Source organism: Gymnoscopelus braueri (assembly GCF_963280865.1).
Source record: "Gymnoscopelus braueri genome assembly, chromosome: 19".
NCBI classification, from domain to species: Eukaryota; Metazoa; Chordata; class Actinopteri; order Myctophiformes; family Myctophidae; genus Gymnoscopelus; species Gymnoscopelus braueri.
The window spans coordinates 43,900,160-43,924,867 of record NC_137621.1 but is presented as its reverse complement, the minus strand read 5'-3'; the positions used below and the strand labels follow the sequence as shown (position 1 = coordinate 43,924,867).

General features: G+C 42.5%; 1 protein-coding gene across 1 annotated transcript in view; it reads left to right on the top strand.

Moving 5' to 3' along the window:
- sobpa (sine oculis binding protein homolog a) overlaps positions 1-24,708 on the top strand; it is a 65,030-nt gene that overhangs the window by 26,481 nt on the left and 13,841 nt on the right. Inside the window, exons 5-6 of the mRNA XM_080414314.1 lie at positions 256-279; positions 19,980-20,078. Coding sequence (XP_080270440.1) covers positions 256-279; positions 19,980-20,078 — 123 coding nt within the window. The remainder of the gene's footprint in view (positions 1-255; positions 280-19,979; positions 20,079-24,708) is intronic.

Here is a 24,708-nt window from a genome sequence, read left to right as displayed (position 1 = left end):
TCCAGATTTTGAAGCGCTCTTCTCTAACCAGGGTCTTTGCGAAAGCTCGTCACGAATACACACTTTGAACACCACTGTCAGCCCCTCCGTGGCTTATGGCTTATAGACACTTTTAGTGCGTTCAAGAGCATTTAACCAGAAGCCACAAAACGGAATGACGGAAGGCAGTCATGATTGAAGTTGTCACTGTTTTCTGATTTCGTCCATGATGAACAGTAAAAAATAAAACAATCTGCTTTCTCTCTTATACCAAAGCTTGGATATGTAAGGAATTACAATGTGAGTATGAGCGTGTTTTAATCTCCTTCCTTGTTTGTCCTAAAATCAGTTCTTCATCCAAACATTAATCACTTTTTTTAGCGCACTTGTTAGTGGAGCGGGAATGAGATCCAGGGTGCACATACATGTGTCTGTTCATTTTGAATCAAGTGATATCCAGTTTATTTTTCTTTGCTGACACTTTTTTTCCCAGCATGAGAATCAGGCTGAGCCTTGTGCCTGCTGTGCTGTCCCGTCGCACCATGTTTGTTCACCATTTTCTACCTAAATATTTGTAGATGTTCCACCTTTCTCACAGGGCCTGTGGATTGGGGCGCACTTAACCCATTATAACCGGGAAAGCATCTGTGTCATTTTAGATTTGAGCTATATATAGTACCGGTATATATAGCAACGTATATAGCAAGATTTTCTGAAAACACTTAGGATTTAGAACAGTGGTTTAGAAAATATTTTATATTCTTTTTTTGAAACTTTTGAATTTTTTGTTTTAACACAAATCTTCTCCTATGGGGGTCCCTGGCACAAAACCTATTCACATGGTGGGGTCCGCGGCCAAATACATATCATTTTGGGGGTCCCAGGCACGAAAAAGTGTGAGAACTACTGATTTGGAAAGCATTCGTTGAATCGGCCTCAGGTCTTAATGGGTTAATGGCACATGACTCATCTTGTAACAGGCAAAGACCCTCTGACACGCTGAAACCCTGCGAGGCAACCTTCAAGCATTTAGGTGTCATATACGATCAAAATATGACTTTGGAACATGCTTTGTTTTGAGAACGCGTGAAGTTAAAAGGTGTAAGATGAATTCAAAGAAGTATGTAACTGAATGTCATGAGCTAAACATGTTAAATTGATCATATTTGAACTGGGGACCCCCCACCCTGACAAGCACTTGGAATTGTAGGAGTTGAGGCATTCAATTTAGTTTGACTCGGTTCCACAGATAAATATTGTGAAAATAGCTGTGAGGCGTTGTGAGCTTGTAGATCAGCTATTTTCAAAATGTTTGCTTCTTTCTTATATTATTTGACAATTTGGCCAATGTTTGACCAGTTCTTATGGTATAGTTTGTTGATTACTTTTGTTATGATCTTTTTTCCATTATTATTATCAGTATTAAAAAGGTATTAAAAAGGTCTTAAAAGTCCTTAAATGGTCACCTAACTGTCATCTGGGGACCACTCCAAAATCAGGTGGGTCCCGACCCACAGGTTGAGAACCACTGATTCAGAGAAACAGTTAACAGGACATCAAAGCAGCATGAATGCAACATAAGCAACTCATAAGCTCTAGACATATAGGATTTCATTAAGACGGAAAAATAAAAAGCTTATATCACAAATCAATCTGAATTCATGTATAAAAATCTATAGGATGGCTAGAAACCATATTGTAGCCCCAACGACAACAATGAAAACTAGCCTTCTGTCTCACTACGGCACATTAAAAGTACAATGTTTATTAGTGTGCACTGTCCCGGTCAAAAAACAAAGCAAACTAGAAAGAGGCGCTCTACGGAGCGCATATCCCCACCAGGCTTGGTTGCCTATCCAGGGCTGTGTAAGTCATGGGTTGCAGCCGCCAGGACATGAGAAAGCTGCGGGGGGGAATAGCATTTAAGCGCTTAACCCATTTAGACCTGAGGCAGATTCTAAAAACGCCTTCCAAATCCTGTCCTAAGTTTTCTGAAAAACTTCCAATTTGTATTTTTTTAAAAATAAGAAATTAATGTTGCATACAGTATACTGTATATACAGGTATATCTGTTCAAAGTTTGAAAGGTATAACAACATTGTTCCAGGTCTTATGTGATTCAAATATGGGGTCAGTCAAAATAGGCCATTCCCTTAATATTGGATCCAATTATAGCATCAAAGTAGTATCAAAAAGTGTCTTTTGAAGAAAATGCTAAATGGAAAAAAATAGTTAGGCGGAAATGGGCATGCAAATTGTGATGGTACGACCTATAGGTTCAGGAGTTATAGGCCACAAAGTGCCGCCATGAGGCCCATTTAAAATATTTGCCTACTGGCAGTGTGCACGAAAAGTTTCATGCTGATAGGTTCAGTGGTTTGCGAGATTAGCTGAGAATATAGTACGCACACACACGCACACGAGCGCGCACACACACACACACACACACACACACACACACACACACACACACACACACACACACACACACACACACACACACACACACACACACACACACAGTCACACACACACACACACACACACACACACACACACACACACACACACACACACAGGGGCAAAAACATAATCTCCATCCCTGGCCTTGGGCCTCGCGGCGATGACAAACAAGGGTATTCAGGAGAACATTCCCAGTGATGTTTTATTAGGCACAACTGGACAGACATTTACATAAACCTCAAATGGAGAAATCTCATGAAATGTAGAGCGTCCGTACTGTATCTGCAGCTCAGATCTCCATGCCCAACAAGCATGAAATCCAGTCATTTGGAATAGAGCTGTCATGAATAGACAGTCAGTGATACCTTAGGCCATTGCATATGCAATTGTTGGGACACAAACAGTCTATTTCCATGTCTCCAGTGACCTCCAGATTGTGGCATTTGTTGGTTTCAGGCATGAGGCTTTATAAATATGCATTCATATGGGTCATTTTGGATGTGCCCGCCTGTTCAACTGATGCTTTTCAAGGTGACTTGGGGCATGCTGGGAAGTGTGGGGAGGGATGAAAATAAAGATATGTCATTGTCACAAAACAATTGTAACAAACACCTTATGCGCTCTAACAGGGCTCTAACACGCAACACATGGCATATATTCCTAATGTTGGTCACTATCAAAGAAAACATTTCTGATTGGGTTGATTTCTACCCATATTGACCTTAATCACGACACCGGTGGTTAAAATGTGGACAAAATGCTGAACCTTGATTGGTTCCAGGATCCACACGGAGCCACACGATAAGTTGAAATCGGTTACAGCTGTGGTTCTCAAAGTGGGGTCCGGGGGGACCCGCAGAGGTCCTTGAGGGGGTTCCAGGGGGTCCCCAGCAAAATTAGTTAAAATAACATCCAAATCAGTTGAACCACTTTAATTTTAACCCTATACAATGGCCATTTGAAAGTAGCCGATTGTAGATCTGCTATTCAATTCTTTTTTTTTTACAAATTAGGATTGTTTTTGAAACATTTTAACGATACAAATCTTGTAGTTGGGGGTCCTTGACATGAACATTTTTACGAACCACTGGTTTTACAGGCACGAACCATTCAACGCAATCCATCCCCTGTGTCGATGCCGCCTGCACCTGTTGAGACGATGACGCGAAGCAGCAGCATTATCATTAAGAACCAAACCGTTTAAAAGGCTGACAGGCCTGGCTGTGAGCGCAGCCAGGCCTGTCACAATTATTACATAATCGCCTAATCAACACGTCTCGATGCGACGCGATGTGAGCTTGTAGATCGGCTATTTCCACTATTAATGTTTATTTTTTTAAGTATAAAGTGCAACTTCAAAGCCTAAAAGCCAAACAGAAATTACATTTGTATTCATTTGTTCCAGTTGTTCAACGACAAAAACACAATGACATCGTTGACCGCAATTATTTGTGTGACAATTAATTGACAATTAATCGCAGCAGCGCTAACAGGCTAGCGCTCTGCGTTACACACCTCATCCCCGGGCAGGAAACACATACGTATGTATAAAGCATCCCGAAAAAGCGTCTGCGAGCGGCGAACGCACAGGAAAAGGCCTTCGTCTGCCACGGCAGGGCGGCTCAGATTCTATATTTTGTCTGGCGCTCGCACATTCATGCAGGCCATTTGTGTAAGCGATACCCGCATGTTTCTTTTCTCATGCACCCACAAGGTTGGCCACAACAACAAGGCCTCCAAGGCTTTTTTCTTTTTTGCTTGCGAGAGAGAGAGAGAGAAAAAAAATTGTCATGGCTGGGGAGAAAGAAAAAAAAATGCGTATCTCATGTCTGTGTGCGTTGGATAGGAGAGAAGCGATGTGGGGGTGGTGGGAATGAGGTAGGAGGAGAGGGGGGGGGGGGGTAAGCAAAGTCACTGGTATTGTGTTGCATGAAATATACTCAGTTGCTTCATCCGTGCAACCCAATCCCCTCCTATGGTGACTAGCAATTGGGCATTTGAGGGGGGGACTGTGGGTGTGGGGGGGGTGTTACTTTCTTCCATCTCCTCTGCATAGAGCCTGATTTCTACTTAGTGGTGGGACGGTGTCCCGTGCCCGAAAATAGCAGATGTACAAGCTCACAACGTATCGCAGGGCGACGCGTTCTGAGCTTGTAGTTTATCGGGCTATTTTCACAATTGTCGATGTTGTTGAAAATCTTTTAATCTTTGTGGAACTTAGAAATGTCAATACGCCAATGCATTGATATCGAAAACACAATGTACTTTGTAAATACTTACGTATTTTTAAAAACATCTACTTTTGAATACTGAATTATTTTTTTAAAGCAAGCGACTTTTACTTGCAGTTGAGTAATATTTGACCAGGAGTAGATCTACTTTGACTCAAGTACTGGGGTTGAGTACTTTGTCCACCACTGCATACGAGCAGCACGGTGCGACACGTTGTGAGCTTGTAGATCGGCTATTTTTGGGGCAGGACACCGGAGCACAACGGTGTATAAATCAGGCTTAACTCCTCACTCTATGTGTATGTGTATGTGTATGTGTATGTGTATGTGTATGTGTGTGTATGTGTATGTGTATGTGTGTGTGTGAGAGCGTGTGTGCACGTGTTTATGTGCAGGGCAAATGATGATTAATGGTCAGATCAGTGTTGGACTTGGATCAGTCACTTATTTGGCTGTTTATTGGAGGGTTTAAGCTTGCGGGTGAGGTTGTGTGGAAGGTATCAGTTATTCCTGGTGTTCAGTCACGCCTGATTTGTACCTTGCCGAACAAAGGTGTCGTTCGCCAAAAATAGCAGATCTACAAGCCACAAACTTGGCTATTTTCGGCGAGTGACACTATCGCAGGCGAAGAATAAGATCAGGCTTTATTCCCCCCCCCACACACACTCACACACTATACACTTCTTGGATCGGTACATTGATTGTGACGCGTGTCTTTATTTTGAAATGCGTCTCTATGCCGACTGCGTTTTTCCGCCGGTTTGTGTGACCCTCTGTGTTGCAAAGCCAGTTTTAATTTGAAATGTAACCCAGTAAAAGGAAAAAAATAAAAAAACTGTCCCTCCAGGAAGATCATTTACACATGGAAAGCTCACTGTGGCTTTCTGAAGACAGGCCATGTCACAGCTAAAGGATCAAGAGACAAAAGTCAGGCCTGCCATGTCAAGAAAACAAGACAGAACTATGACGTATCTATGTCGTATGACTAACACATTTGGGCATGGTTTCAGCCTGATCCAAGCCCCATTGTCTTCCATTATTGTATATCGTTGTTGTCAGGCAGAAACCTCTTTTTGTGTTTTTCCGTAAATGAATGCCCCACTTGATCATATGGAATGTGTTCCAGGGGCCACAAGAAAGGCCGCAGGGGCCGGATTTGGCCTGTGGGCCGCCAGTTGAACATCACTGTTGCGGGCTCTCTGTGAATGGGATATGAAAGTGAACAATTTTCAGTTACAGATACAGTTACAGATTAACCAGCATAGAGGGGTGGCACAAGTACCTGCCCACCACCGGTGGTGCATCCGGCTTTATCGAGTTTCTATATGAACACAATTGGCCCGAGTTCGGGGGAGGGAAGCGAGGCGTAATCTGCACGCAATCCTACAGGCTGGGGCGGCACCTGTCAGCGGGGAGTGTTGGGCGGAAGGAGTAGAACGAAGGCTCTAAGTCCTCCTGGTGGGGGCTCCTCACTGGCAGGTGAGCCAGTAGGATACAACAGCGGTGACAACACACATAAATGTGTGTGGGGAGGAATTAATTGGTTACATTGGGGAGAAAAGGGGGTAAAAAGCGAAACAAATGTCTTATTTGGGATAGTTTTATATTTTTTATTCTAACAGCTCTAATTGTGCACAACTGCACTTTCAATTATCTCCAAGACGACCCCAGTGGCAGGCTACAGTTTCTCTGTTGTTGAGCTGTTCCTGGTGTTGTGTCTTTATTAATGATCCTACAGATTAAAATCGTACTTTCCGTGGTTTCTGGTGGTTTCCCCGGTTCACCATCATTCTCACGCAGATTTCTGGGAGGAGTGACGTGAAGATTATGTGCTGAGGATTTTTCCTTCTCTCACTGGCCAGGTTTTAAGTGTTTCAGTAATAAGTCTTTCCTTTACCCTCCCCAAATCACACAGGGCATGAGAGGGTGGTTATAGGACATTGACCAAACCTGGTGGGAAACCAATGTTGCCAGATTTTCTGAGAGAAACAAGCAACCAGGTCTACGAAAACAAGCCCAAAATGGGCTTGTTTTCGTGTGTTGTGTATGATCATGTATGCATTCATACATGATCATACGCACACACACACACACACACACACACACACACACACACACACACACACACACCCACACACACACACACACACACACACACACACACACACACACACACACACACACACACACACACACACACACACACACACACACACACACCAATCAATATACATTAGCTATTTGAAAATAGCTGATCTACAAGCTCACAACGCGTCACATAGCTTGTAGATCTGCTATTTTTAACAACAACAAAAATATTTGGAATATTTTTGAAGGAACACAAAACTTGTATGGCAGTGCCTAGCACAAAAATATTTTCAGCTGGGGGTCCACAGACAAAATACATATCATTTGGGTCCTTGACATGAAAACGTTTGAGAAACACTGGTTTAAACTACATTTAGGAAGGAAGCCCAAATAAGCAACCCGCAGCTACCAATATTTACAAACAACTTTACATAAAAACAAGTGAATAAGTGGACATGGCAACACTGTGGGAAACCCCACTCCAGGGTGCAGCGTAAGAGCAAAATGGCTGCCGCGTGAATACAGTCAATAGACAGGTTTCTTGTTTACAAACATTATTACTGGGTGTGCATGCATGCAAGACCGCTTTGACTGAATCATGCACAGCTAGTTAGACTCTAATCAGCTGTGCGTGATTATAGAGTCAGCTAGAGCAGCGAGCTGCAGTGCGTGATCACGTCAACTCAAACACGAGTCCGTCTCCAACTCAAAAGATGCGTTCCAGATATACTGTAAAGCAGTTATTCACAACCCGTGGGCCATGGGCCGCCAAATAATTGGCAAAACAACCAAGATTTTAATGATAATATAACGTTAATATAAACAAAGAAAATAGTTTTTTTTTTAAATGTAACGTTGTGTTTTTTATTTGAAACCTTGAAAAATATTAGTTCATAGTAATACCATCAAATAGGAACGTATGTATGTCCATTCCATTGATTCAAGCCAGTCAAGATTTTCTAATAGCCCCTGATCCAGAAAAGGTTGGAAACCACTGCATATATAGAATGCTGCTACTGTATCTGATCCCTAGTTAGCTCTATGCACAGCAGCCATATTGGAAAGAAATTCTTCCTCCACAGATGTTACCAATGATACTAATGAAGGCTCTGTTATGTTTAGTGTAGCACAGTGGTTCTCAAACTTTTTAATTTCAAGGACGCCCATAACTCTGAGAGTGAACAGATGGAACCAAATGGACCCTTACAGGTCCATTTGGTTCCATTTGTACACTCAAAACTCAATCAATTTAAGTACATTTTTTAACTCTGAGTAAATTAACTCAGTGTATATGAGATTGCACCGACAGGAGTTCATCTATGTTTCTTGGCAGGCGCACTAACCACGTCAATGATTTATACATAGATACAAACAAGATGCAAATACTTGCATTTACATACTAGGCCTATATGCGTCATGCAAGATTTGCTCAGTTATTTATTGCTATGAAATTAGCTTTGATTACACATTTGAAAGCATGTAAAAGCCACATTGGTTTGATAATTGCTCTTTAACCCATTAAGACCTGAGGCCAACTGAGACCTACTGTAAGACCCGACTTTTTGAGAACCAATGTGGTTGCGAACGCGGAAGGAGGCGCGGCGAAGCCGCGCCTCCGACCAAGTGGAGCTTACTAAGGGTGCGTTCGGATATTGCACACCGGAGCGCACTCGCCTATTAGTTTGTATTGGCCAGTGCGCTCAGTGCTGTATTTCCGAACGCACCCTATGTAACCCTGCTCAGGTTGTGTGTCTGTATGTCTGTCTGTCTGTGTGTCTGTGTGCATGCAGTACCTATGTAGAGGGCGCCAGAGTGCAGGAATTTAGACAATGCACACACACACACACACACACACACACACACACACACACACACACACACACACACACACACACACACACACACACACACACACACACACACACACACACACACACAATCCCCCATCACAGTGAAATAACACGGATTACAAGTCCGTAAATACACAATATTTTCGAGCTGCGTTCGCTTCCAGCGTTCGCGCGTCTTACTTGTATATCTATAACCTGGCAAACACAAAGGAGGGAGCGCACACCTGTGTTGATGAGGTGCTGGTAATAGTGTTGAAAAGGATGATGCCGCACAGCTCTTAGCCACGATGCAAAAGTGTATTAAAAGGTACAACCAACGTTTTGACAATGTAGTCTTCCTCAGGGTTTATATATATATATATATATATATATATATATATATATATATATATACACACAGTTGCTTTCCCAGTTTTAATGGGTTAATTTTGTCCTATAAGCAATGTAATGTTGCACTGATGGTTGCCGCAACAACCCATATTGTCTAGAAGTCATTCAACAGTACTTTATCACAGAGGCGCTCAAAATTACAAAAGCACTTATTATACTATGAGTCTCATATCATGTTTTGTCCATTTTGTGGTAGGCTACAGTACGTATGGATTCTGACTGAATGTATTAACCACTTAAGCCCTACTTTATGTGCATTGTATCATGATGCATTGTGAGCTTGTAGATCGGCTAATTTTGGTGAAGAGATTTGGTGTAGACGGAGAAAGTGGTCAAAGTACAGTTGTACCTCAAGTCCAGTTCTCTAGGACTAAAGGGGTCTAAGTGGTTAACTGTGAAGTCCCATCCACTTTTACACCTTCAGTTATATGAGTTTGCTGCTTATACAAGTACATTTCATTACATACATTCAGAACATACTGTACATACAGGCGCTCCAACACAATATAAAGTATTTTGTTAGAGGATTAGATGGGCTGGAATGAGACTTTGTGCAGGTTATTGGTTGGGTTCGTTGCCGCAGTGTAAGGGCTTTTTAACCACTTAAAGGTAGGGTAAGTGATATTGTTTTGTTAAAATAAGTGTTGAATAGCTCTGTATTCTGATAAGTACTCATTGCTATATAGAGTGTTTGTTCAGTAACAGGGGTCTCCTTGTCTCTCCAGCTCTTTGGTAAACAGAAAACAAATTTTCAGGTCGGGATACCAATTTTATCCAATCAGGAGAGGGAACTCACACATGATACAGGATAAACAAGTGAATTCGGAAGTGATGACACAAAGGAATGAGTAGACAACTGGAACACTATAAAATTTAAGCTGATAAATGGGTATTATGCTCTCCTGATTGGCTGAACATTTGCAACCCACCTGAAAATGTATTTTCTGTTTAACTCTTCCACTGCCAGAGTAAATAAATAAATAAAGCCCTGACTGCCAGATTTTCTTACCTTTTCAAGTAGTCACAGAATATTTATCTCCAGTATGATCGATCCCCTGATGGTTGCTAATCATGGAGGGTTTCACTGTGCTTCAGCAACAAACAAAAAAAATGTCATCGCGACCTCCCGTTCGCTTTGTTATACGCCGTTGAAAACAGCATGTCTCGCCCAAAAATACATAGTAAAACACAGGAGCCGAAATACAGGTTATTTCCCAAATAAATGAACCAGGAAGTGAATGGAGCAGTAAATCTTCGGATCACATTATCTCCTACTTCCGTGTGAAACAAGATATGACACAGTCATATTATAGGTTGCGGCGGTTGAAAATGCTCATGTGGCCTATAGTTGCTTCTTTTGGGCTTGTTTTGCTAGACCTGTTTGCTTATTTCTCTCACTAAACATTGAAATTGCAATGTTGAAAGGCCAAATGAGGAACAGCGCCACAGTTCATAGAGATACATACAGTGGCTGAAGACAGTATTGCGGGTCGTCTTTAGATCCCATATTCTGAGAGGACATTGAGCCCTCATTGGCTGAAGGACCAGCCAATGAGGAAAAAGTGATGCAAAAGTCAGGACTAGCGAGTGTAGATGTAGACCAGGTTTTGCAACCTGGTAAAAAAAAAAAGTTGTCATAAGTCGTCCTTGGCAGTGATAATCAAGTGCCCAAAATAGGGACACCAGGTTAAAATTGGTGCAACTTGTAACATTCCTGTTCTATCCCGGATTTTAAACCAGGTCTTCTGCATGCGTAAATGCTGACCACTGATCTAATAGAGCCTGCCTGCTTGCTCTGGGGAGAAATAGAATGTGTTTGTGTCAAACCAGAAACAGGATCGTGTCAAACATACATATCTATACGGTATGTCTCAATAGAAGAGCAGGGAGACCAAATACTGTGTTATATTGTATTAACATACTCTACCACAGGAAAAAAAAGATTTTTATACAATAGTGCTTCAAGTAAATAATTTTGATTCAACGGCGCGTCCATTTTTTACACCAGGAGTTATACGCTTAGTCAAGCACAAATGCGCACAAGCACATGTCATTAGGAACATAACATACAGTACATATAGTGTACATACAGGCGCTTCCAACGTGGCATAAAAGTATTTTGTTAGAGGATTAGACAGGTCTGGAAGGAGACTACAGCAGGATTAGTGGCAGGTCGGTCGGTGGTTGGTCGGTTGGTGCCTGTCGCAGTGTAAGGGCTTTTTTTTGGCACTCTGCAAGGAGGACGGGATGGGATGGGATGGAATCCCCCCCGGGAGACCCCTGCAGGAGGCTCCTGCGTGTCTTACCCCGGGAGCTCCCTCCAGGCGAGAGGGGGCAGAGTGCCTCTTCATGTCAGCACAGAAATGTCACTTCCACCTCACACACACGCACACACACACGCACACACACACACACGCACACACACACACACACACACGTCTTCACTACACATACACGTCTTTACTGCACACACACACACACACACATGCGCACATACACATCTTCACTACACGTACACACATGCATGTACGCACGCACACCCTTGTGGCTGTGATTTGCCCTTTCCGATATACATAGTAAAATCCTCAGTGTTGCTAATTCATCCATTTGTAACTCTGAGCATGTACAAAATGTCCATTTGGTTACATTTTGTACATGCTCAGAGTTAGATTAATACTCAGGAATTTACAGGGTACACCACTTCAATCACGCACACGCGTACACACACACACACGTACACACATACACCATTGTTGCTGCGATTTGCCCTCCCCGATAAACACATAATAAAATCCTCAGCGTTAATTAATCCATTTGTATCTCTGAGCGTGTACAAATGTAACCAAATGGACCCATAACATTCACATTTACACCGTTACATTTGCACATGCTCAGAATTAGATTAACACTCAGGATTGTACAGAGCACACTATGCCTTTTTTCTTCTTCTTTTTTTTACCACGCGTGTGCATCCGGAGATGAAAATGGGGAGACGTGTGTGTGTGTGTGTGTGTGTGTGTGTGTGTGTGTGTGTGTGTGTGTGTGTGTGTGTGTGTGTGTGCGCGTGCGTGTCCATGTCTGTGTGTGTGTGTGTGTGTGTGTGTGTGTGTGTGTGTGTGTGTGTGTGTGTGCGTGCGTGTGCTTGTGTTGGTACAGTAGCTCAGTGGAATGCTTCAGGCTTGCTTGACACAGCTGCAGGACATGGAGAGGAAGGTGATTATCTCATAGCTGCCAGCCATTCCAACTCAAATATAAGAGAGAGAGAGAGAGAGAGAGAGAGAGAGAGAGAGGAGAACTCCAAACTATACAACTAGGCGTCACAGTTGTGAAAGTGAGGTCACAAGCATAGATGGATATGACACCAGCATGTCATTCTACAAAAACCTAGTGCTTTGGATGTCTATATACAGTATGTTTGTGACTCTCTAGGAAAAATGAAACATAAATGATATTCTGAACTTACATTCAAATGTCACATTGACAACATTGTTAGAAAAATAAATCTCAGTACTGGTGTTCTCTACCGTAACAGAAAATGTTTTACACTTACAGTTAGAAAAAAACTTGCTCTTCAACTCATACTTCCTATTATGGATTATGCTGATGTAGTCTATCAGACTGCATCTAAAAATAACCTTCTTCCACTTAATACAATATACAACCGTTTATGTAAATTTGTTCTTGGCTGTCCTTATATGACTCATCATTGCACCATGTATGAAAACCTTAACTTGCCATCTCCCACAGTAAGACGACAGCAGCACTGGTTACAGTTCATTTTTAAATGTATCTACTTTAATTACCCACAGTATCTCAAACAGTATATGAATCATTTTACTTCTAGACACCAACTGAGACATTGTGCACAAGTTAATTTGATGTTCCACGCGTATTTGATTCGGTTTCCAAAAAATCCTTTAGGTTTAAAGCTCCTTCTGACTGGAACAACCTACCTGTTCATATTCGGTCAATATCATCTCCTCAATTGTTTAAAACGGCGCTGTCCTCTCACCTTGAGACTACCTGCTCATGTTTTCACTAATTATCAGTAACACTAATTATCAGTAACAGATCTAATTCATGTACTGTATGTGCTTTGTGTATTGTTGTTGTGTTATTGTTGTATGTTTTGTCTTGTTTTCCCCCCTTGATTGATGTTGTTTTTGTCCTGTTTATTTATGTTTTGTTTTGTTCTGTTTCTTAAATGTATTATTATGTATTCTGTAACTGCGGAGCCCCTTGAAAACGAGATGGTTCATCTCAAGGGGTTATTCCGAATAAAGAATTCCAATATATATATATATTATAACTTGTTAATGTTCAGGCACATAGCACACAGTATGCATCACAAATGTACACTATAACATGTACAGTAGTCATGACATTAAAGCCGCAATCCATAACTCTTTTTTTAACTCTTTCAGTGCCAAGAGTATTTTCATAAAGTACTCCCAAACTGCCAGGAATTTGCGTTTTTTTTAATTTTTTAATTTTTTAATTTTTCATTCAAATAAATGATCTGATTGGGGTTTTAAACCCATAATACAGTTCTACCAGTAGAGAGCAACAAATCGACACATTGATGATCTCGCTGGCTCACTCGCCCCCTCCCAAACAGGCTCACGTCATATCCGGTCAGAATCGGATGTTGACATTTTCGACAATCGTTGATCAGGCTATATTACGATGCGATACACGACTACGATGACTGATCGTCACCCAGACCAAAGAGAGTAGACGTGGACCTCTCCGTTCGCTTTTTATACCGTGTGAAAAACCGTGACTTTCCCTATTCTGGCCGAAAATCACCGGAGAAAAACAACGTGACCCGGAAATGAAAAAATTTTTTTACATCCGGCTCCGGGTGAGTCTGAAGGAGTCAGGAAGCGAAAGTGATCATGAAAAATAAACAGAATAGCGCGATCACAGTCAAAAGTAAAAACTCGGGATTTCTCGTGCTGGCACTGAGGGTACTCGGGAAAAACTCGGGATATGTCGGGGCGTGGCACTGAGAGAGTTAATGAATACGACATCATTTTAACCCAATTATCTGTATGGTAGGGTATGTTTATGCAATTTACCTATATCTGCAGTGGTTGGAGGTGGTCTCCCGGTACTCTTCCATTGAGATATTTAGGCGTCAGATAGGACACCTACTGGTTGATAAGTAGTACTGTCTGAACCTCATAAGTGCAATATCTCCCCTGGCCAAGCAGGGGTTCGCTCTCTTGGCGGAGCGGTAGAAGTTTGGTGGGTTTGAATACCGAGTAGAACATGATAAAACGTATGGATGTCAGCTGTAAACAATGACACGGCAGCTAATACTTCCAAACTATAATGAATCACATCACAGGTTTACAGGCGTAAAGAATTGTGTGAAATTCGTTTTTGTGCAAATTCCATTGTTTTTGTTGTCTTCAGGACAGAGAAAAAGAAGAAGGGGGGGGGGGGCAGGGAGAGCAAAGAAGAAAGGAGAAAAGAAATCAAACAGTAAATAGAAACAAAGATATCGACATACATAGCATAATCCAGCTGAACAGTATGTATGATTGAACATGAAGGTGAATATTTAGTTTTCTGCCACATTGTCTTGCTCTGCATTCTCTTGGGGGGGGGGGGCTATGAGATATGGGAGGGCTTATAGGGATAAAACACTGGGAAAGAACAGGTCAAACGACAACAAAAGGCTGCTGTAATTGGCGGTGTCTCTTTATAATCAGTGGGTATGGCATATCACCAGCCGTGTTGCCCCGAGGCAGACTGTTCAATAAGGCCAATAATAGAAAGAGAAGGGAGTTGAGGATGGATCTGTCCTCCGACTTGTTAAAGACGTGGCCATTTTTAGTCATCCTTCCAGAAAAAATAACTCCACAGAGCCTCAGCCAGGTAATGCCTGGGAAATTCTGGGTACACAAGGGTGGGTCTGACTGGATGGTTAATGAGAGCTGCTCCAAAACATGTCTCACTTTTGGTTAGAGAGACTGGGAGTTTGGGGTTCAATCCCCGGCCGAGTCATACCAAAGACTATAAAAATGGTACCCATTGCCTCCCTGCTTAACACTTAGCATAAAGGGTTGGAATGGTCGTTAGTCCCTGTGACATACTAGCGTCATGTCCAGGGGTTGTACTTGTACTGTACATCACGCCCCCTCACGCTACAGAAACAGTAGATAGGCTCCTGACTGGGCCATATGGTTCGGAAACAGTGGGTTCCCAAGGCTTCTTAATTTACTATTTGTGTGTATATCACACTTCCACAGGCCTACTGTATGTATAAATGTAACTTTGTGTCCTCCATGGCAACTTTGAATGGTGATCTACCTGAGCCATTTGCAACCTTGTGTGAATGCACTCTCAGAAAGTCAAGTAGAATAGATTCACCAACAGAAGAACTGGAATGAATTGACTACACTATCAGGAGCAATTCACCTACAGAATCGGGAACAAAAGGGTTAGTCTCCTCAGAACATTTTCATCGTAAAATGAAGTGAAACGATTGAGAGTGATTTCATAAATGTTATATAGAGCAGCGTTTCACACGGCGCATGACATTCCAAAACATTGAATCTACAATCTATAAGTTAAAACTGCAATTATGTCTGATCAACAATAAAGAAGGTGGCGAATCTAGAACGTGTCCAAAACCGGTGGGCTGTCTGCTTCAAATAACTGTAGTGTCCTATCCGACACCCACTCAATGGAAGAGTAGGGAGACCACTGGTGACCACTGCAGATGTCGTTGCTGTCGGGCAGAAACCTCTTATCTCCATATTCAAACTTTTGGTGTTTTTTCGTAAATCAACGCCCGACTTGATCATACTACAGCGTCACACAAAAGTATCAAATGTAGCAGATCTGCAAGCTTGAAGATCTGCTACTTTTGATGCTTTAGAATTTGAATCCTGAAAAGTAACAGTTTTGGACATATGAGGTTTCCCCCCCGACAAAGACGATGTTCTAGTTATATTATATTAACATACTCTACCATACAGATCAGTTAAAATGGCATTTCATTTATTAAAATCAGTCCATGATTGTACAGTAGCTGAAAAAGTATAAACCTGATCCTCATTACAGTATTATGCAGGAGGACATATTTTGCTGCGGAGAGCGCCAGTTACACCTTAATTCCAGAACGGGGGGGGGGGGGGGACTATGTAGATCCCCTCTGAGGGTGGCTGTTTTGTGTCTCGACGTACCAACAACAGCTTTACCCGTCAGCATCTTTTGTCAGGGAACCGCAGCTCTGTTGGCAGGTGACGGGCATACACACCTGGGCACACACACGAGTGCCCAGATGGAGGCTAGCGCGGTGACAGCTGGCATGTCACCCCCTCGGGATGCCAGAGTGAGTCGCCACAGGGCCACCAAAGCGCGAGTGAGGCCATTGGAACGTCAGCTCCAGAGCAGCTGCACTGCTCTGCTGTGATGTTACTTCCATCCTTCCATCCATCCATCTATCAGTGTTTATCTATCAATCAATCAATCTATAAATCAGTCAATCAATCATACTGCATATCTTCTAGGTCGGGGGTCTTCAACAGGGGGTCCGGGACCCCTAGGGGGTCTTCAGATATACTGCAGGGGGGCCGCCAAATCTTTGTGTGATAGGGACTTTCATTTTTATATTTCCATTAACCACTTGAACCCTCGCATCCCTATTCTGGGGGGAACGTTGGCCAAAATAGCCGATCTACAAGCTACGCAGACGCGTTGTGAGCTTGTAGATCGGCTATTATCGACCAAGAGGTTTGGTGTACAGGGAAGAAAAGAGCAGACCAAGTACAGAGCCTAAGGTCAAGTTTACAAAGTATTGTAGGTTTTAAGTGGTTAAATGTCGGAAAGCACACATTTAACATGAATCCAATGTGTAGTGGGGGGGTCCCTGCTTCGTCTCTCTCTCAGCTAAGGGGGTCCTTGGCCTGACAAAAATGTTGAAGACCCCTGTGGGTAGTATGGAACCTGCTACAACTATAATTATGATTTGGTCCAGTTGCCACCCAGCCGGCTCTTTGTGGAGGACTTAAAGTTAACAATACTGCTGATTGACTTAAGGCTAGCCCATTCCGCATAACTGCTGCAGAGTCCTGTCCTACAGCTTTTGAATCTGCATGGTACAAAGTCCATGGACCGATAGATCAGTCGATAGATAGACAGACAGACCGATAAAGATAAATCGATCAATCGATCAATCGATCAATCGATCAATCGATCAATCGATCAATCGATCAATCGATCATTCTGTCTGTCTGTCTGTCTGTCTGTCTGTCTGTCTGTCCGTCCGTCTGTCTATCTACCTTAGATCACTTCATCGTGTGTGCATGTTTATAAGCTCGGTATCTTGTGTGCCTCGTGTCTTGTTCACAGTAGCCAACAGCTCATTAGCGCTATATGTAAATGAACTGGCAGAGGGCCAGAGGGTCACAACACAAACTGGAGAAAAAATAATGACACAATGGCATGTCTTTGTGTGTGTGTGTGTGTGTGTGTGTGTGTGTGTGTGTGTGTGTGTGTGTGTGTGTGTGTGTGTGTGTGTGTGTGTGTGTGTGTGTGTGTGTGTGTGTGTGTGTGTGTGTGTGTGTGCGCGCGCGTGCGCACAGTGCATGTATGTGACAGTTTTTTTTGTGTGTGTATCTGTATGTGTTCACACCCCTGCCAAGATGCATACCAAGTCTAAAATGTGTGAGTGTGTCCTAGAATGTGTTTGTGTGCTCTTAGAGGATGGGGCTTGTGTGTGTGTGTGTGTGTGTGTGTGTGTGTGTGTGTGTGTGTGTGTGTGTGTGTGTGTGTGTGTGTGTGTGTGTGTGTGTGTGTGTGTGTGTGTGTGTGTGTGTGTGTGTGTGTGTGTGTGTGTGTGTGTGTGTGTGTGTGTGTTTGCGTGTCAGATGCAGAGAGTACAATGTGACAAATCAACTACACTAATATATTAGATCAGTGGTTCTCACATTTTTTCATGTCAAGGACACCTGAATTAATGTTTTTGGCCGCATACCCCCATCTGAAAAGAGTTTGAGCCAGGGAAGGGACCCCCATAAGAGAGGATTTGTGTTGTTTCAAACTTATTCCACATGTTCCACATTTTTGGAAACATTTTCAAAAATAGCCAAAGTATAAAATTGCAGGTTAAACTGATTTTGATGATATGTATATTAATACATTTTGCTGGGGACCCCCTGGAACTGCCCCAAGGACCCCTTGGGAACCAGTCTTAAGATAAGGTCCACTCAGCATGAACACCTTGTGACACTCCAGCACGGAAACAACGGTGACCTTGCCGTGTGACCTTGGCGTTGGTTTCTTTCAGCTTTTGTTCTCCTAGGAATTGTGACAAAGTAGCAGAGCTCCTCCTCAGCTGGATTGTGACACGTTAAACACTTTGCTGTTGTTCCCAGACTCACGCAACGCGTGCGTCCGTCACATCCCAAACAACAGCAGTGAAAACCTCTGATCTTTCTATGATGATAATTGTAACACAGGTCACGCTAGCTGATGAATGACACATTGCGATGAGTGACGCATTTCGAAGGAGAAAATAAAAATCTAATCCTAACGCTGGTTCTCAGTTCCACTTTTTTTTTTATTGATGCTTATTGAACTGGAAACAAGTCCCCAGGACTTTTTCATCTTACCCTTTTAGCCTTAATATATGACTGTACCACGTGCTGTTTATGTTTCCGATTAATAAAGTATACAATCAATAGTCGATCTTCATCAGGAATTTTAGAGATTCCCCCGTCGACTGAGATCGAAACATCGATTAAGCTGCCAAAGAGTGGAGCTGAGCACCGGTGTGCCGATTGTGTTTAGAATTTTTTACTGTTGATCTGTCATTTGTCCAGCACCTGGACTTTAGATGGATGTGCTTCTCTTTTCGTTGCTGTCGGGCAGAACACTCGTATCTCCATGTTTCATATCTTAGTTTTTTCGTAAATGAATGCCTTACTGTCACACAAAAGTCGTGAAAATAGCTACAAGCCCACAAGCTTGTAGATCGGCTATTTTCACTACTTTAAATAATTTGAAATAATAATTCAAATGGACCGATTTTGGACTTACAAGGTTTCCACCCGACAGCAAAACATGGCGTCAGTGATGTTGACCTTTAACCTTTTCTTTCTTGAATGACTGTCACTGTGCTCCACACTGAACCAGACTGAACCAAACATCTGGTCTTAATGTGACCGTAGGGTTTTATTAAGTTGTTTAATGAAGGGAATGACAGCCTTTGACTAATTTCCTCTTTAAAATTAAAAGTTGAATAATATTGTTTCTTCACCGCATGTACCCTACTGTAGTGTCCCTAATCTGGGGGCAAACATTCAGCAAAAATAGCCGATCTACAAGCTCACAAAGTGTCGCAAGTTCGCAACACCACGGGTCGTGAGCCTGTAGATGAGCTATTTTTACTGAAGAGATTTGAGGGGAAAACAGAGTGGGGCCCCCCTATAGACCCCTGGGGGACTGTGGTCAATGAAGTAGATATATCGTTTTTGTTTGGTAGATCATTCATGATTGAATAATATGTTATTTCTTACGTTATTTAACTTGTATTACAACAGTATCAAACATGCAGTTTACACACACAAATGTATCTATTGAAAGGACCGGTCCTAAATGTATTCTATTTCAATGAATGACGTTATCAGGGGCTGTACTTTAAAACGTGTCATATTAACGTGATTGATACCATGTACAGTACGTGCACGTGCACAAACACACAGAACACGCATGCGCACAAAAGAAAGCACACGCACATATATGTACGAAGAGCTCTTTCTGCAATAAGAAAATTGCAATCTGGCCCACACAACAAATACCCAATGCATGTCCATCATCCGTTGCATGTTGATCATTTTTCCTTTTGCTTTCATCATCACATGTCTTTTTTCATTTTCTGAGTTTGTTGTTGTTTCTGTTCATCTGTTTATTTTTTGTCCATTCGTAAAAAGAAGCCATTATCTCTTCCCCCCCCTCCCAGGCGAGAGACGAAGATGGCCTCGGTGTGAAATTACCCCAGCACATCAGCTTTACACAGGAACCGCCCAGGGTTGTCTTCAAGACAAACAGCGATGTACTTGTAAGGACACTGACATAACCATTTTAACACCAGAATCTAGAGCTTTAAGTTTATTGTTTTGTAGGCTCTGTGCACAGCAGCCATATTGGAATAAAATTAAGCCTCGCCTCGCTTCCTTCACAGGTGTTGCCAATAATACTAATTAAGGCTCTGTTCTGTTTAGTGTAGCACAGTGGTTCTCAAACTTTTGCATTTCAACGACCACCATAACTCAGAGTGTACAAATGGAACCAAATGGACCCGTAACCCTGTAAGGGACCATTTGGAACTGCCCTCAAGGAACCACGCAGGTACCTGGACCACACTTTGAGACCCACTGGTGTAGCAGAGTGTTTCCAGTGAGCCAACATGCACAACATCAGCACCCTGACTCTGTTTGACCAGAATGGAACAGAGCCTTCATTAGTATCACTGGTAAGACATGTGAGGGAAGTCAGGAAGAGGCCCAATTTCATTCCAATATGGCTGCCGTGTATAGAGCCTATTTGTGAAACATATCTAACACACTGCCCATGATTTATTTATGTGACACAGATGATGCAGATCAAACACACAGCATAGCATGTCAAACCAATATACTGTCCAGCATTTATTGTTTTCAGTGTGTGATCCCTGTGGCTTCAGATCATTTGATTGATTTTTTTATTTCCTTTATAAGTTAGATTTGTTTTTTGTTTTTCATCATGCCTTTTCTCATTTCTATTATTGCTTCATATTCATGCGTCGACTTGGGTCTTTTGGATTTATCGGATTCATCAGTCAATTTTCAACCAATCCAGGACTTAAATGATCATGATGGCATTTCGATTCTGGGATGCATTTCAGACTGATATGTGTGTTTTTTTGTTTTTTTTTCATCATCAATTTGACAATGTGTGTGGCACATACGTACATAGATACATATGTGAATACATTCATTTCATGATTTTATTTCAAATCCATTTTGTAGACTATTCTTCACAACAATAACGGAGCCAAATACTTCGCTGTCGGGTGGAAACTCTTCCAAAAGGGTTACTTTTCAGGAAATGGAAATAAGAACCTGTGTTCGTATGGATCCTATGTTATTATTTAGTCACAAGCTCTTGTTGATACTTTTCATTTGTTCAATATTAAAACCCACAGACAGACCTAACCACTTCCACTTGCACTTTCACAGCAGATCTTCAAGCCGAGACGTGTTGAGCGCTTGTAGATCGGCTATCTTTGCTACTTTTGTGTCACGCTGTAGTATATTTAATGAAGTAAGGCATTAATTTACATTAATTTATGAAAAAAACATAAAAAGTTGAAATATGGAGATATGGAGATACAAGGTTTCCGCCCGACACTAACGATATCTTAAATCTGTGAATAACAAGGCCTAAATACTTGAGCATGGATTGCATAATATCTTACATCTGTGTGAATAAACGGAGCATAGTGGATTGCAGGCCAAATGTGTCCCAAGTGAGAAATAATGCACACTAAACCTTATTGATCCCTATGGATTACTAAATAATACACTCTAAACCTTATTGGCCCCTGTGGATTACTTAGGTAAATCACACATCTTAGCAGACAACTACGGGGTTACCAAATGAGCTGTGGAGCCCCACAGTCTAGGACAAAAGTAGCCTGGAATCAATACCATTTTCGGTTTTCTGATCCAGTCTGGAGCAGAAATAACGTTACGTCATCAGGCGGCCGGTACCAGAGCACGTGAGCGGGTGGAAATGCCGCACGGCGCTCCAGGGGGCTGGTTTCACGCTCGCTATTCGCTCACGTTGACTCTCCCCGCACTCCGCTCCCCGTCGCTCCGTCGCTCACGTTGATTTGCGCACCTCTCGCTCCATGCTCCACTCAAACCGGGTCGCTCAACAGTAAAAAAAAGAAATGAAAAAGAAAGTAGACATTCTAATGAAATCTCGGTGCACTGTGCACTGCTGGATGTCTGTGTGTCTCTGAGTCCGTGCGACCTCAAACATTCGGTGCGCGGCCCCCGCCGGGGCGGCTTGGAGCGGCAGCCGGCAGGCGGTCCTCACTCTGAGTAGCACTCCAACCTTTTTATAAACCAGCTCCACGCTCACGTCAAAATCGTGTCGCTCCACTCCTCCGCTCCGCTCCGCTCACATGCTCTGGCCAGTACCCACAACCGGAAGCTAAATTTGTATTCCTAGGATGAGCGGGGCGCGGGAGCGCTAGTTTTCTGACACCCCGGCAGAGGTGCGCCGTCTGAGGCAGACTTAAGCCACGAGAGGCACCGGCGAGCATGTCGCTGTGCCAAACGTTGCGAAGTCCGCTCGAGTTAAGTCGTAAATCATCACCCAACCCCCTAGTCTCGCGCACGGTCCAAGTCAACACAGACGAGCGTTCCCTACCCCAGTTTCAGCCAATCAGAAACCGCGTCTGGCCCTGCTCATCCTATAGGGGAAACAATTATCACCAACCGGAACCAAGCATCTCGTGCACCCCCAAAAATTATTCCCCTAGTTTAAAATGTGTTTAGTATGGTATAACCTTTTTGTTTCTTTTGGTATCATAATCATTTGGTATATCCATCTTTTATTCTAACTCGTAGTGTGACTAAACACATTTATTTGCATTATGTGGGGAACAAAAACAATGCGACGCCAACCGGAGCCCAATTATTTGTTTCCCTTTTTCTAAACCGGATCACCCGAATCACAGTGAATATCAGGCTTCCCTCCGTGGTGGAAAGCCTGGTGACACGAGGTTAGGACACAAGTAAGGTTCACAAAGTATCCAACAACAGGGGACGGTTGACAAAACATAAATACATCTCTATACCTGCCCTTTACAATATGTCTCTCCATTTACTGGGGTGTAGCTCAAGTTGTTTAACCACTTAAGCCCTTAGTAGTCTTAGAGAACCGGACTTGAGTTACAATTGTACTTTGAACACTTTTTTCCATCTACACCTAAATCTCTTTGCCAAAAAAATTACGATCTACAAGCTCACAATGCGTCGTGAACGCGACGCATTGTGAGCTTGTAGAGCGGCTATTTTTGACTAATTTAGATTTTCGTGTCATGCCACCATTTCGGCCCACCTCCTATGGGATTATATGACACATTACACAAAAACGAATTATGACATAAGCAAATCCCTGCTGTCGGTATAGATTACAGAAGTCCTGACGTCACTCGTTCATCCCCAGGTTCGTAAAGTAATTTCGCTATGGAGATATATTCGGTGATATTGTCAGGGAGGAGGTTCTGTATCGTTTATGATAGTCAGTCACTTATATTTGATACAGTCTGTTTCTGGCGAAGATTTAACTAATTCGGCGGAAGTAACATTATCGTTTTCTCACCGTCAGTTGATGCTTCATATCCATAAGAGTAAAACCGCCAGGGTCATTTGTTTATTTTTGGAACACAGTTCTTATTTGACGCAATATTAAATACGTCTATAGGGATTCAGAATGGGGGTGGAAAACTGCGAACCAGGTAGACAAACCTAGGATGTGTAAATTATGTCAGACTTCGGTGGTCTATTACAGCCTGTAGTACATAATGTACCAGATATACATGCAGTTCATGCACAGTACATACAGTACATGAACAAATCCCCCTGACCCTTTTACATGTTACATAGCCCTCGTTGACCAGGCTGGCGGCAGGCCTTTTTCAAGAAATGAATGAAAGAAAATTCATATACTATATTGAAAAATAAGTTTCTCTTGAGTCATCCAACCTGACAATTCTTTTTTTATCTACCTTATTAAAGAGGCTGCCTGATGGAGTCGTAGAATGGGCAATACATTACAAAATGCATACGAAGACGTGCGCGCGTGTGTGTGCACGTGAGCGTGTGTGCTGTGTGTGCGCGTTTGTGTGTGCGCGCATGCGTGCACGCCTGTGTGTGTCTGCGGTTGTTCGTCTTGTAGAAAGGTGCCGAGCTCTTGTAAAAGAAACCTCATATGTCCAAAACTGTTACTTTTCAGAATTCAAATTCAAAAGTATCAAAAGTAGCTGATCCACAGGCTTGAAAACTTGTTTCGAGCCTGTAGATCTGCTACTTTTGATGCTTTTGGTATGATCAAGTAGGGCGTTAATTTACGAAAAAACACAAAAGGTTTGAATGTGGAGATAAGAGGTTTCTACCCGACAGCAACAAAATACCTGTAATGACTGATAATGATAGTAATTTATGTTGGGAGCCGTCTGTCCATGGGCATGGTCTGTCCAAAGAGTCAATGAATCATCTATAGCAGTCATGGCGTTCAGTCACTAATTAAAAAGTGCTGTTAAGTGTTTACTCTGTGCGAACCCAATGCCTTCTCCCCACACAGAGGTGGCTGGTTAGAGATACAGTACACTGTAGCATCCAAATGCATCATCGGTAAAGACACTGACATACTTGAAGTGGCAAAAAGAACCTGTGTTCCAATAGATCCAATGTAGTTATTGTTTAGTCACAAGCTCTTTTTAAGACTTTGCATTGGTTGAATATTTATAAAACCCACAGACACACTTTCACTTTAAAACTCTCAGCAAAAAAATTGCAGATCTACACGTGAGCCTGAAGATCGGCTATTTTTGCTATACTGTTGTGAGTCACCGTGGTATGACGCAAAAAAAAGACATACAAAGTTGAAATATGGATTACAGCGACGATATAGAC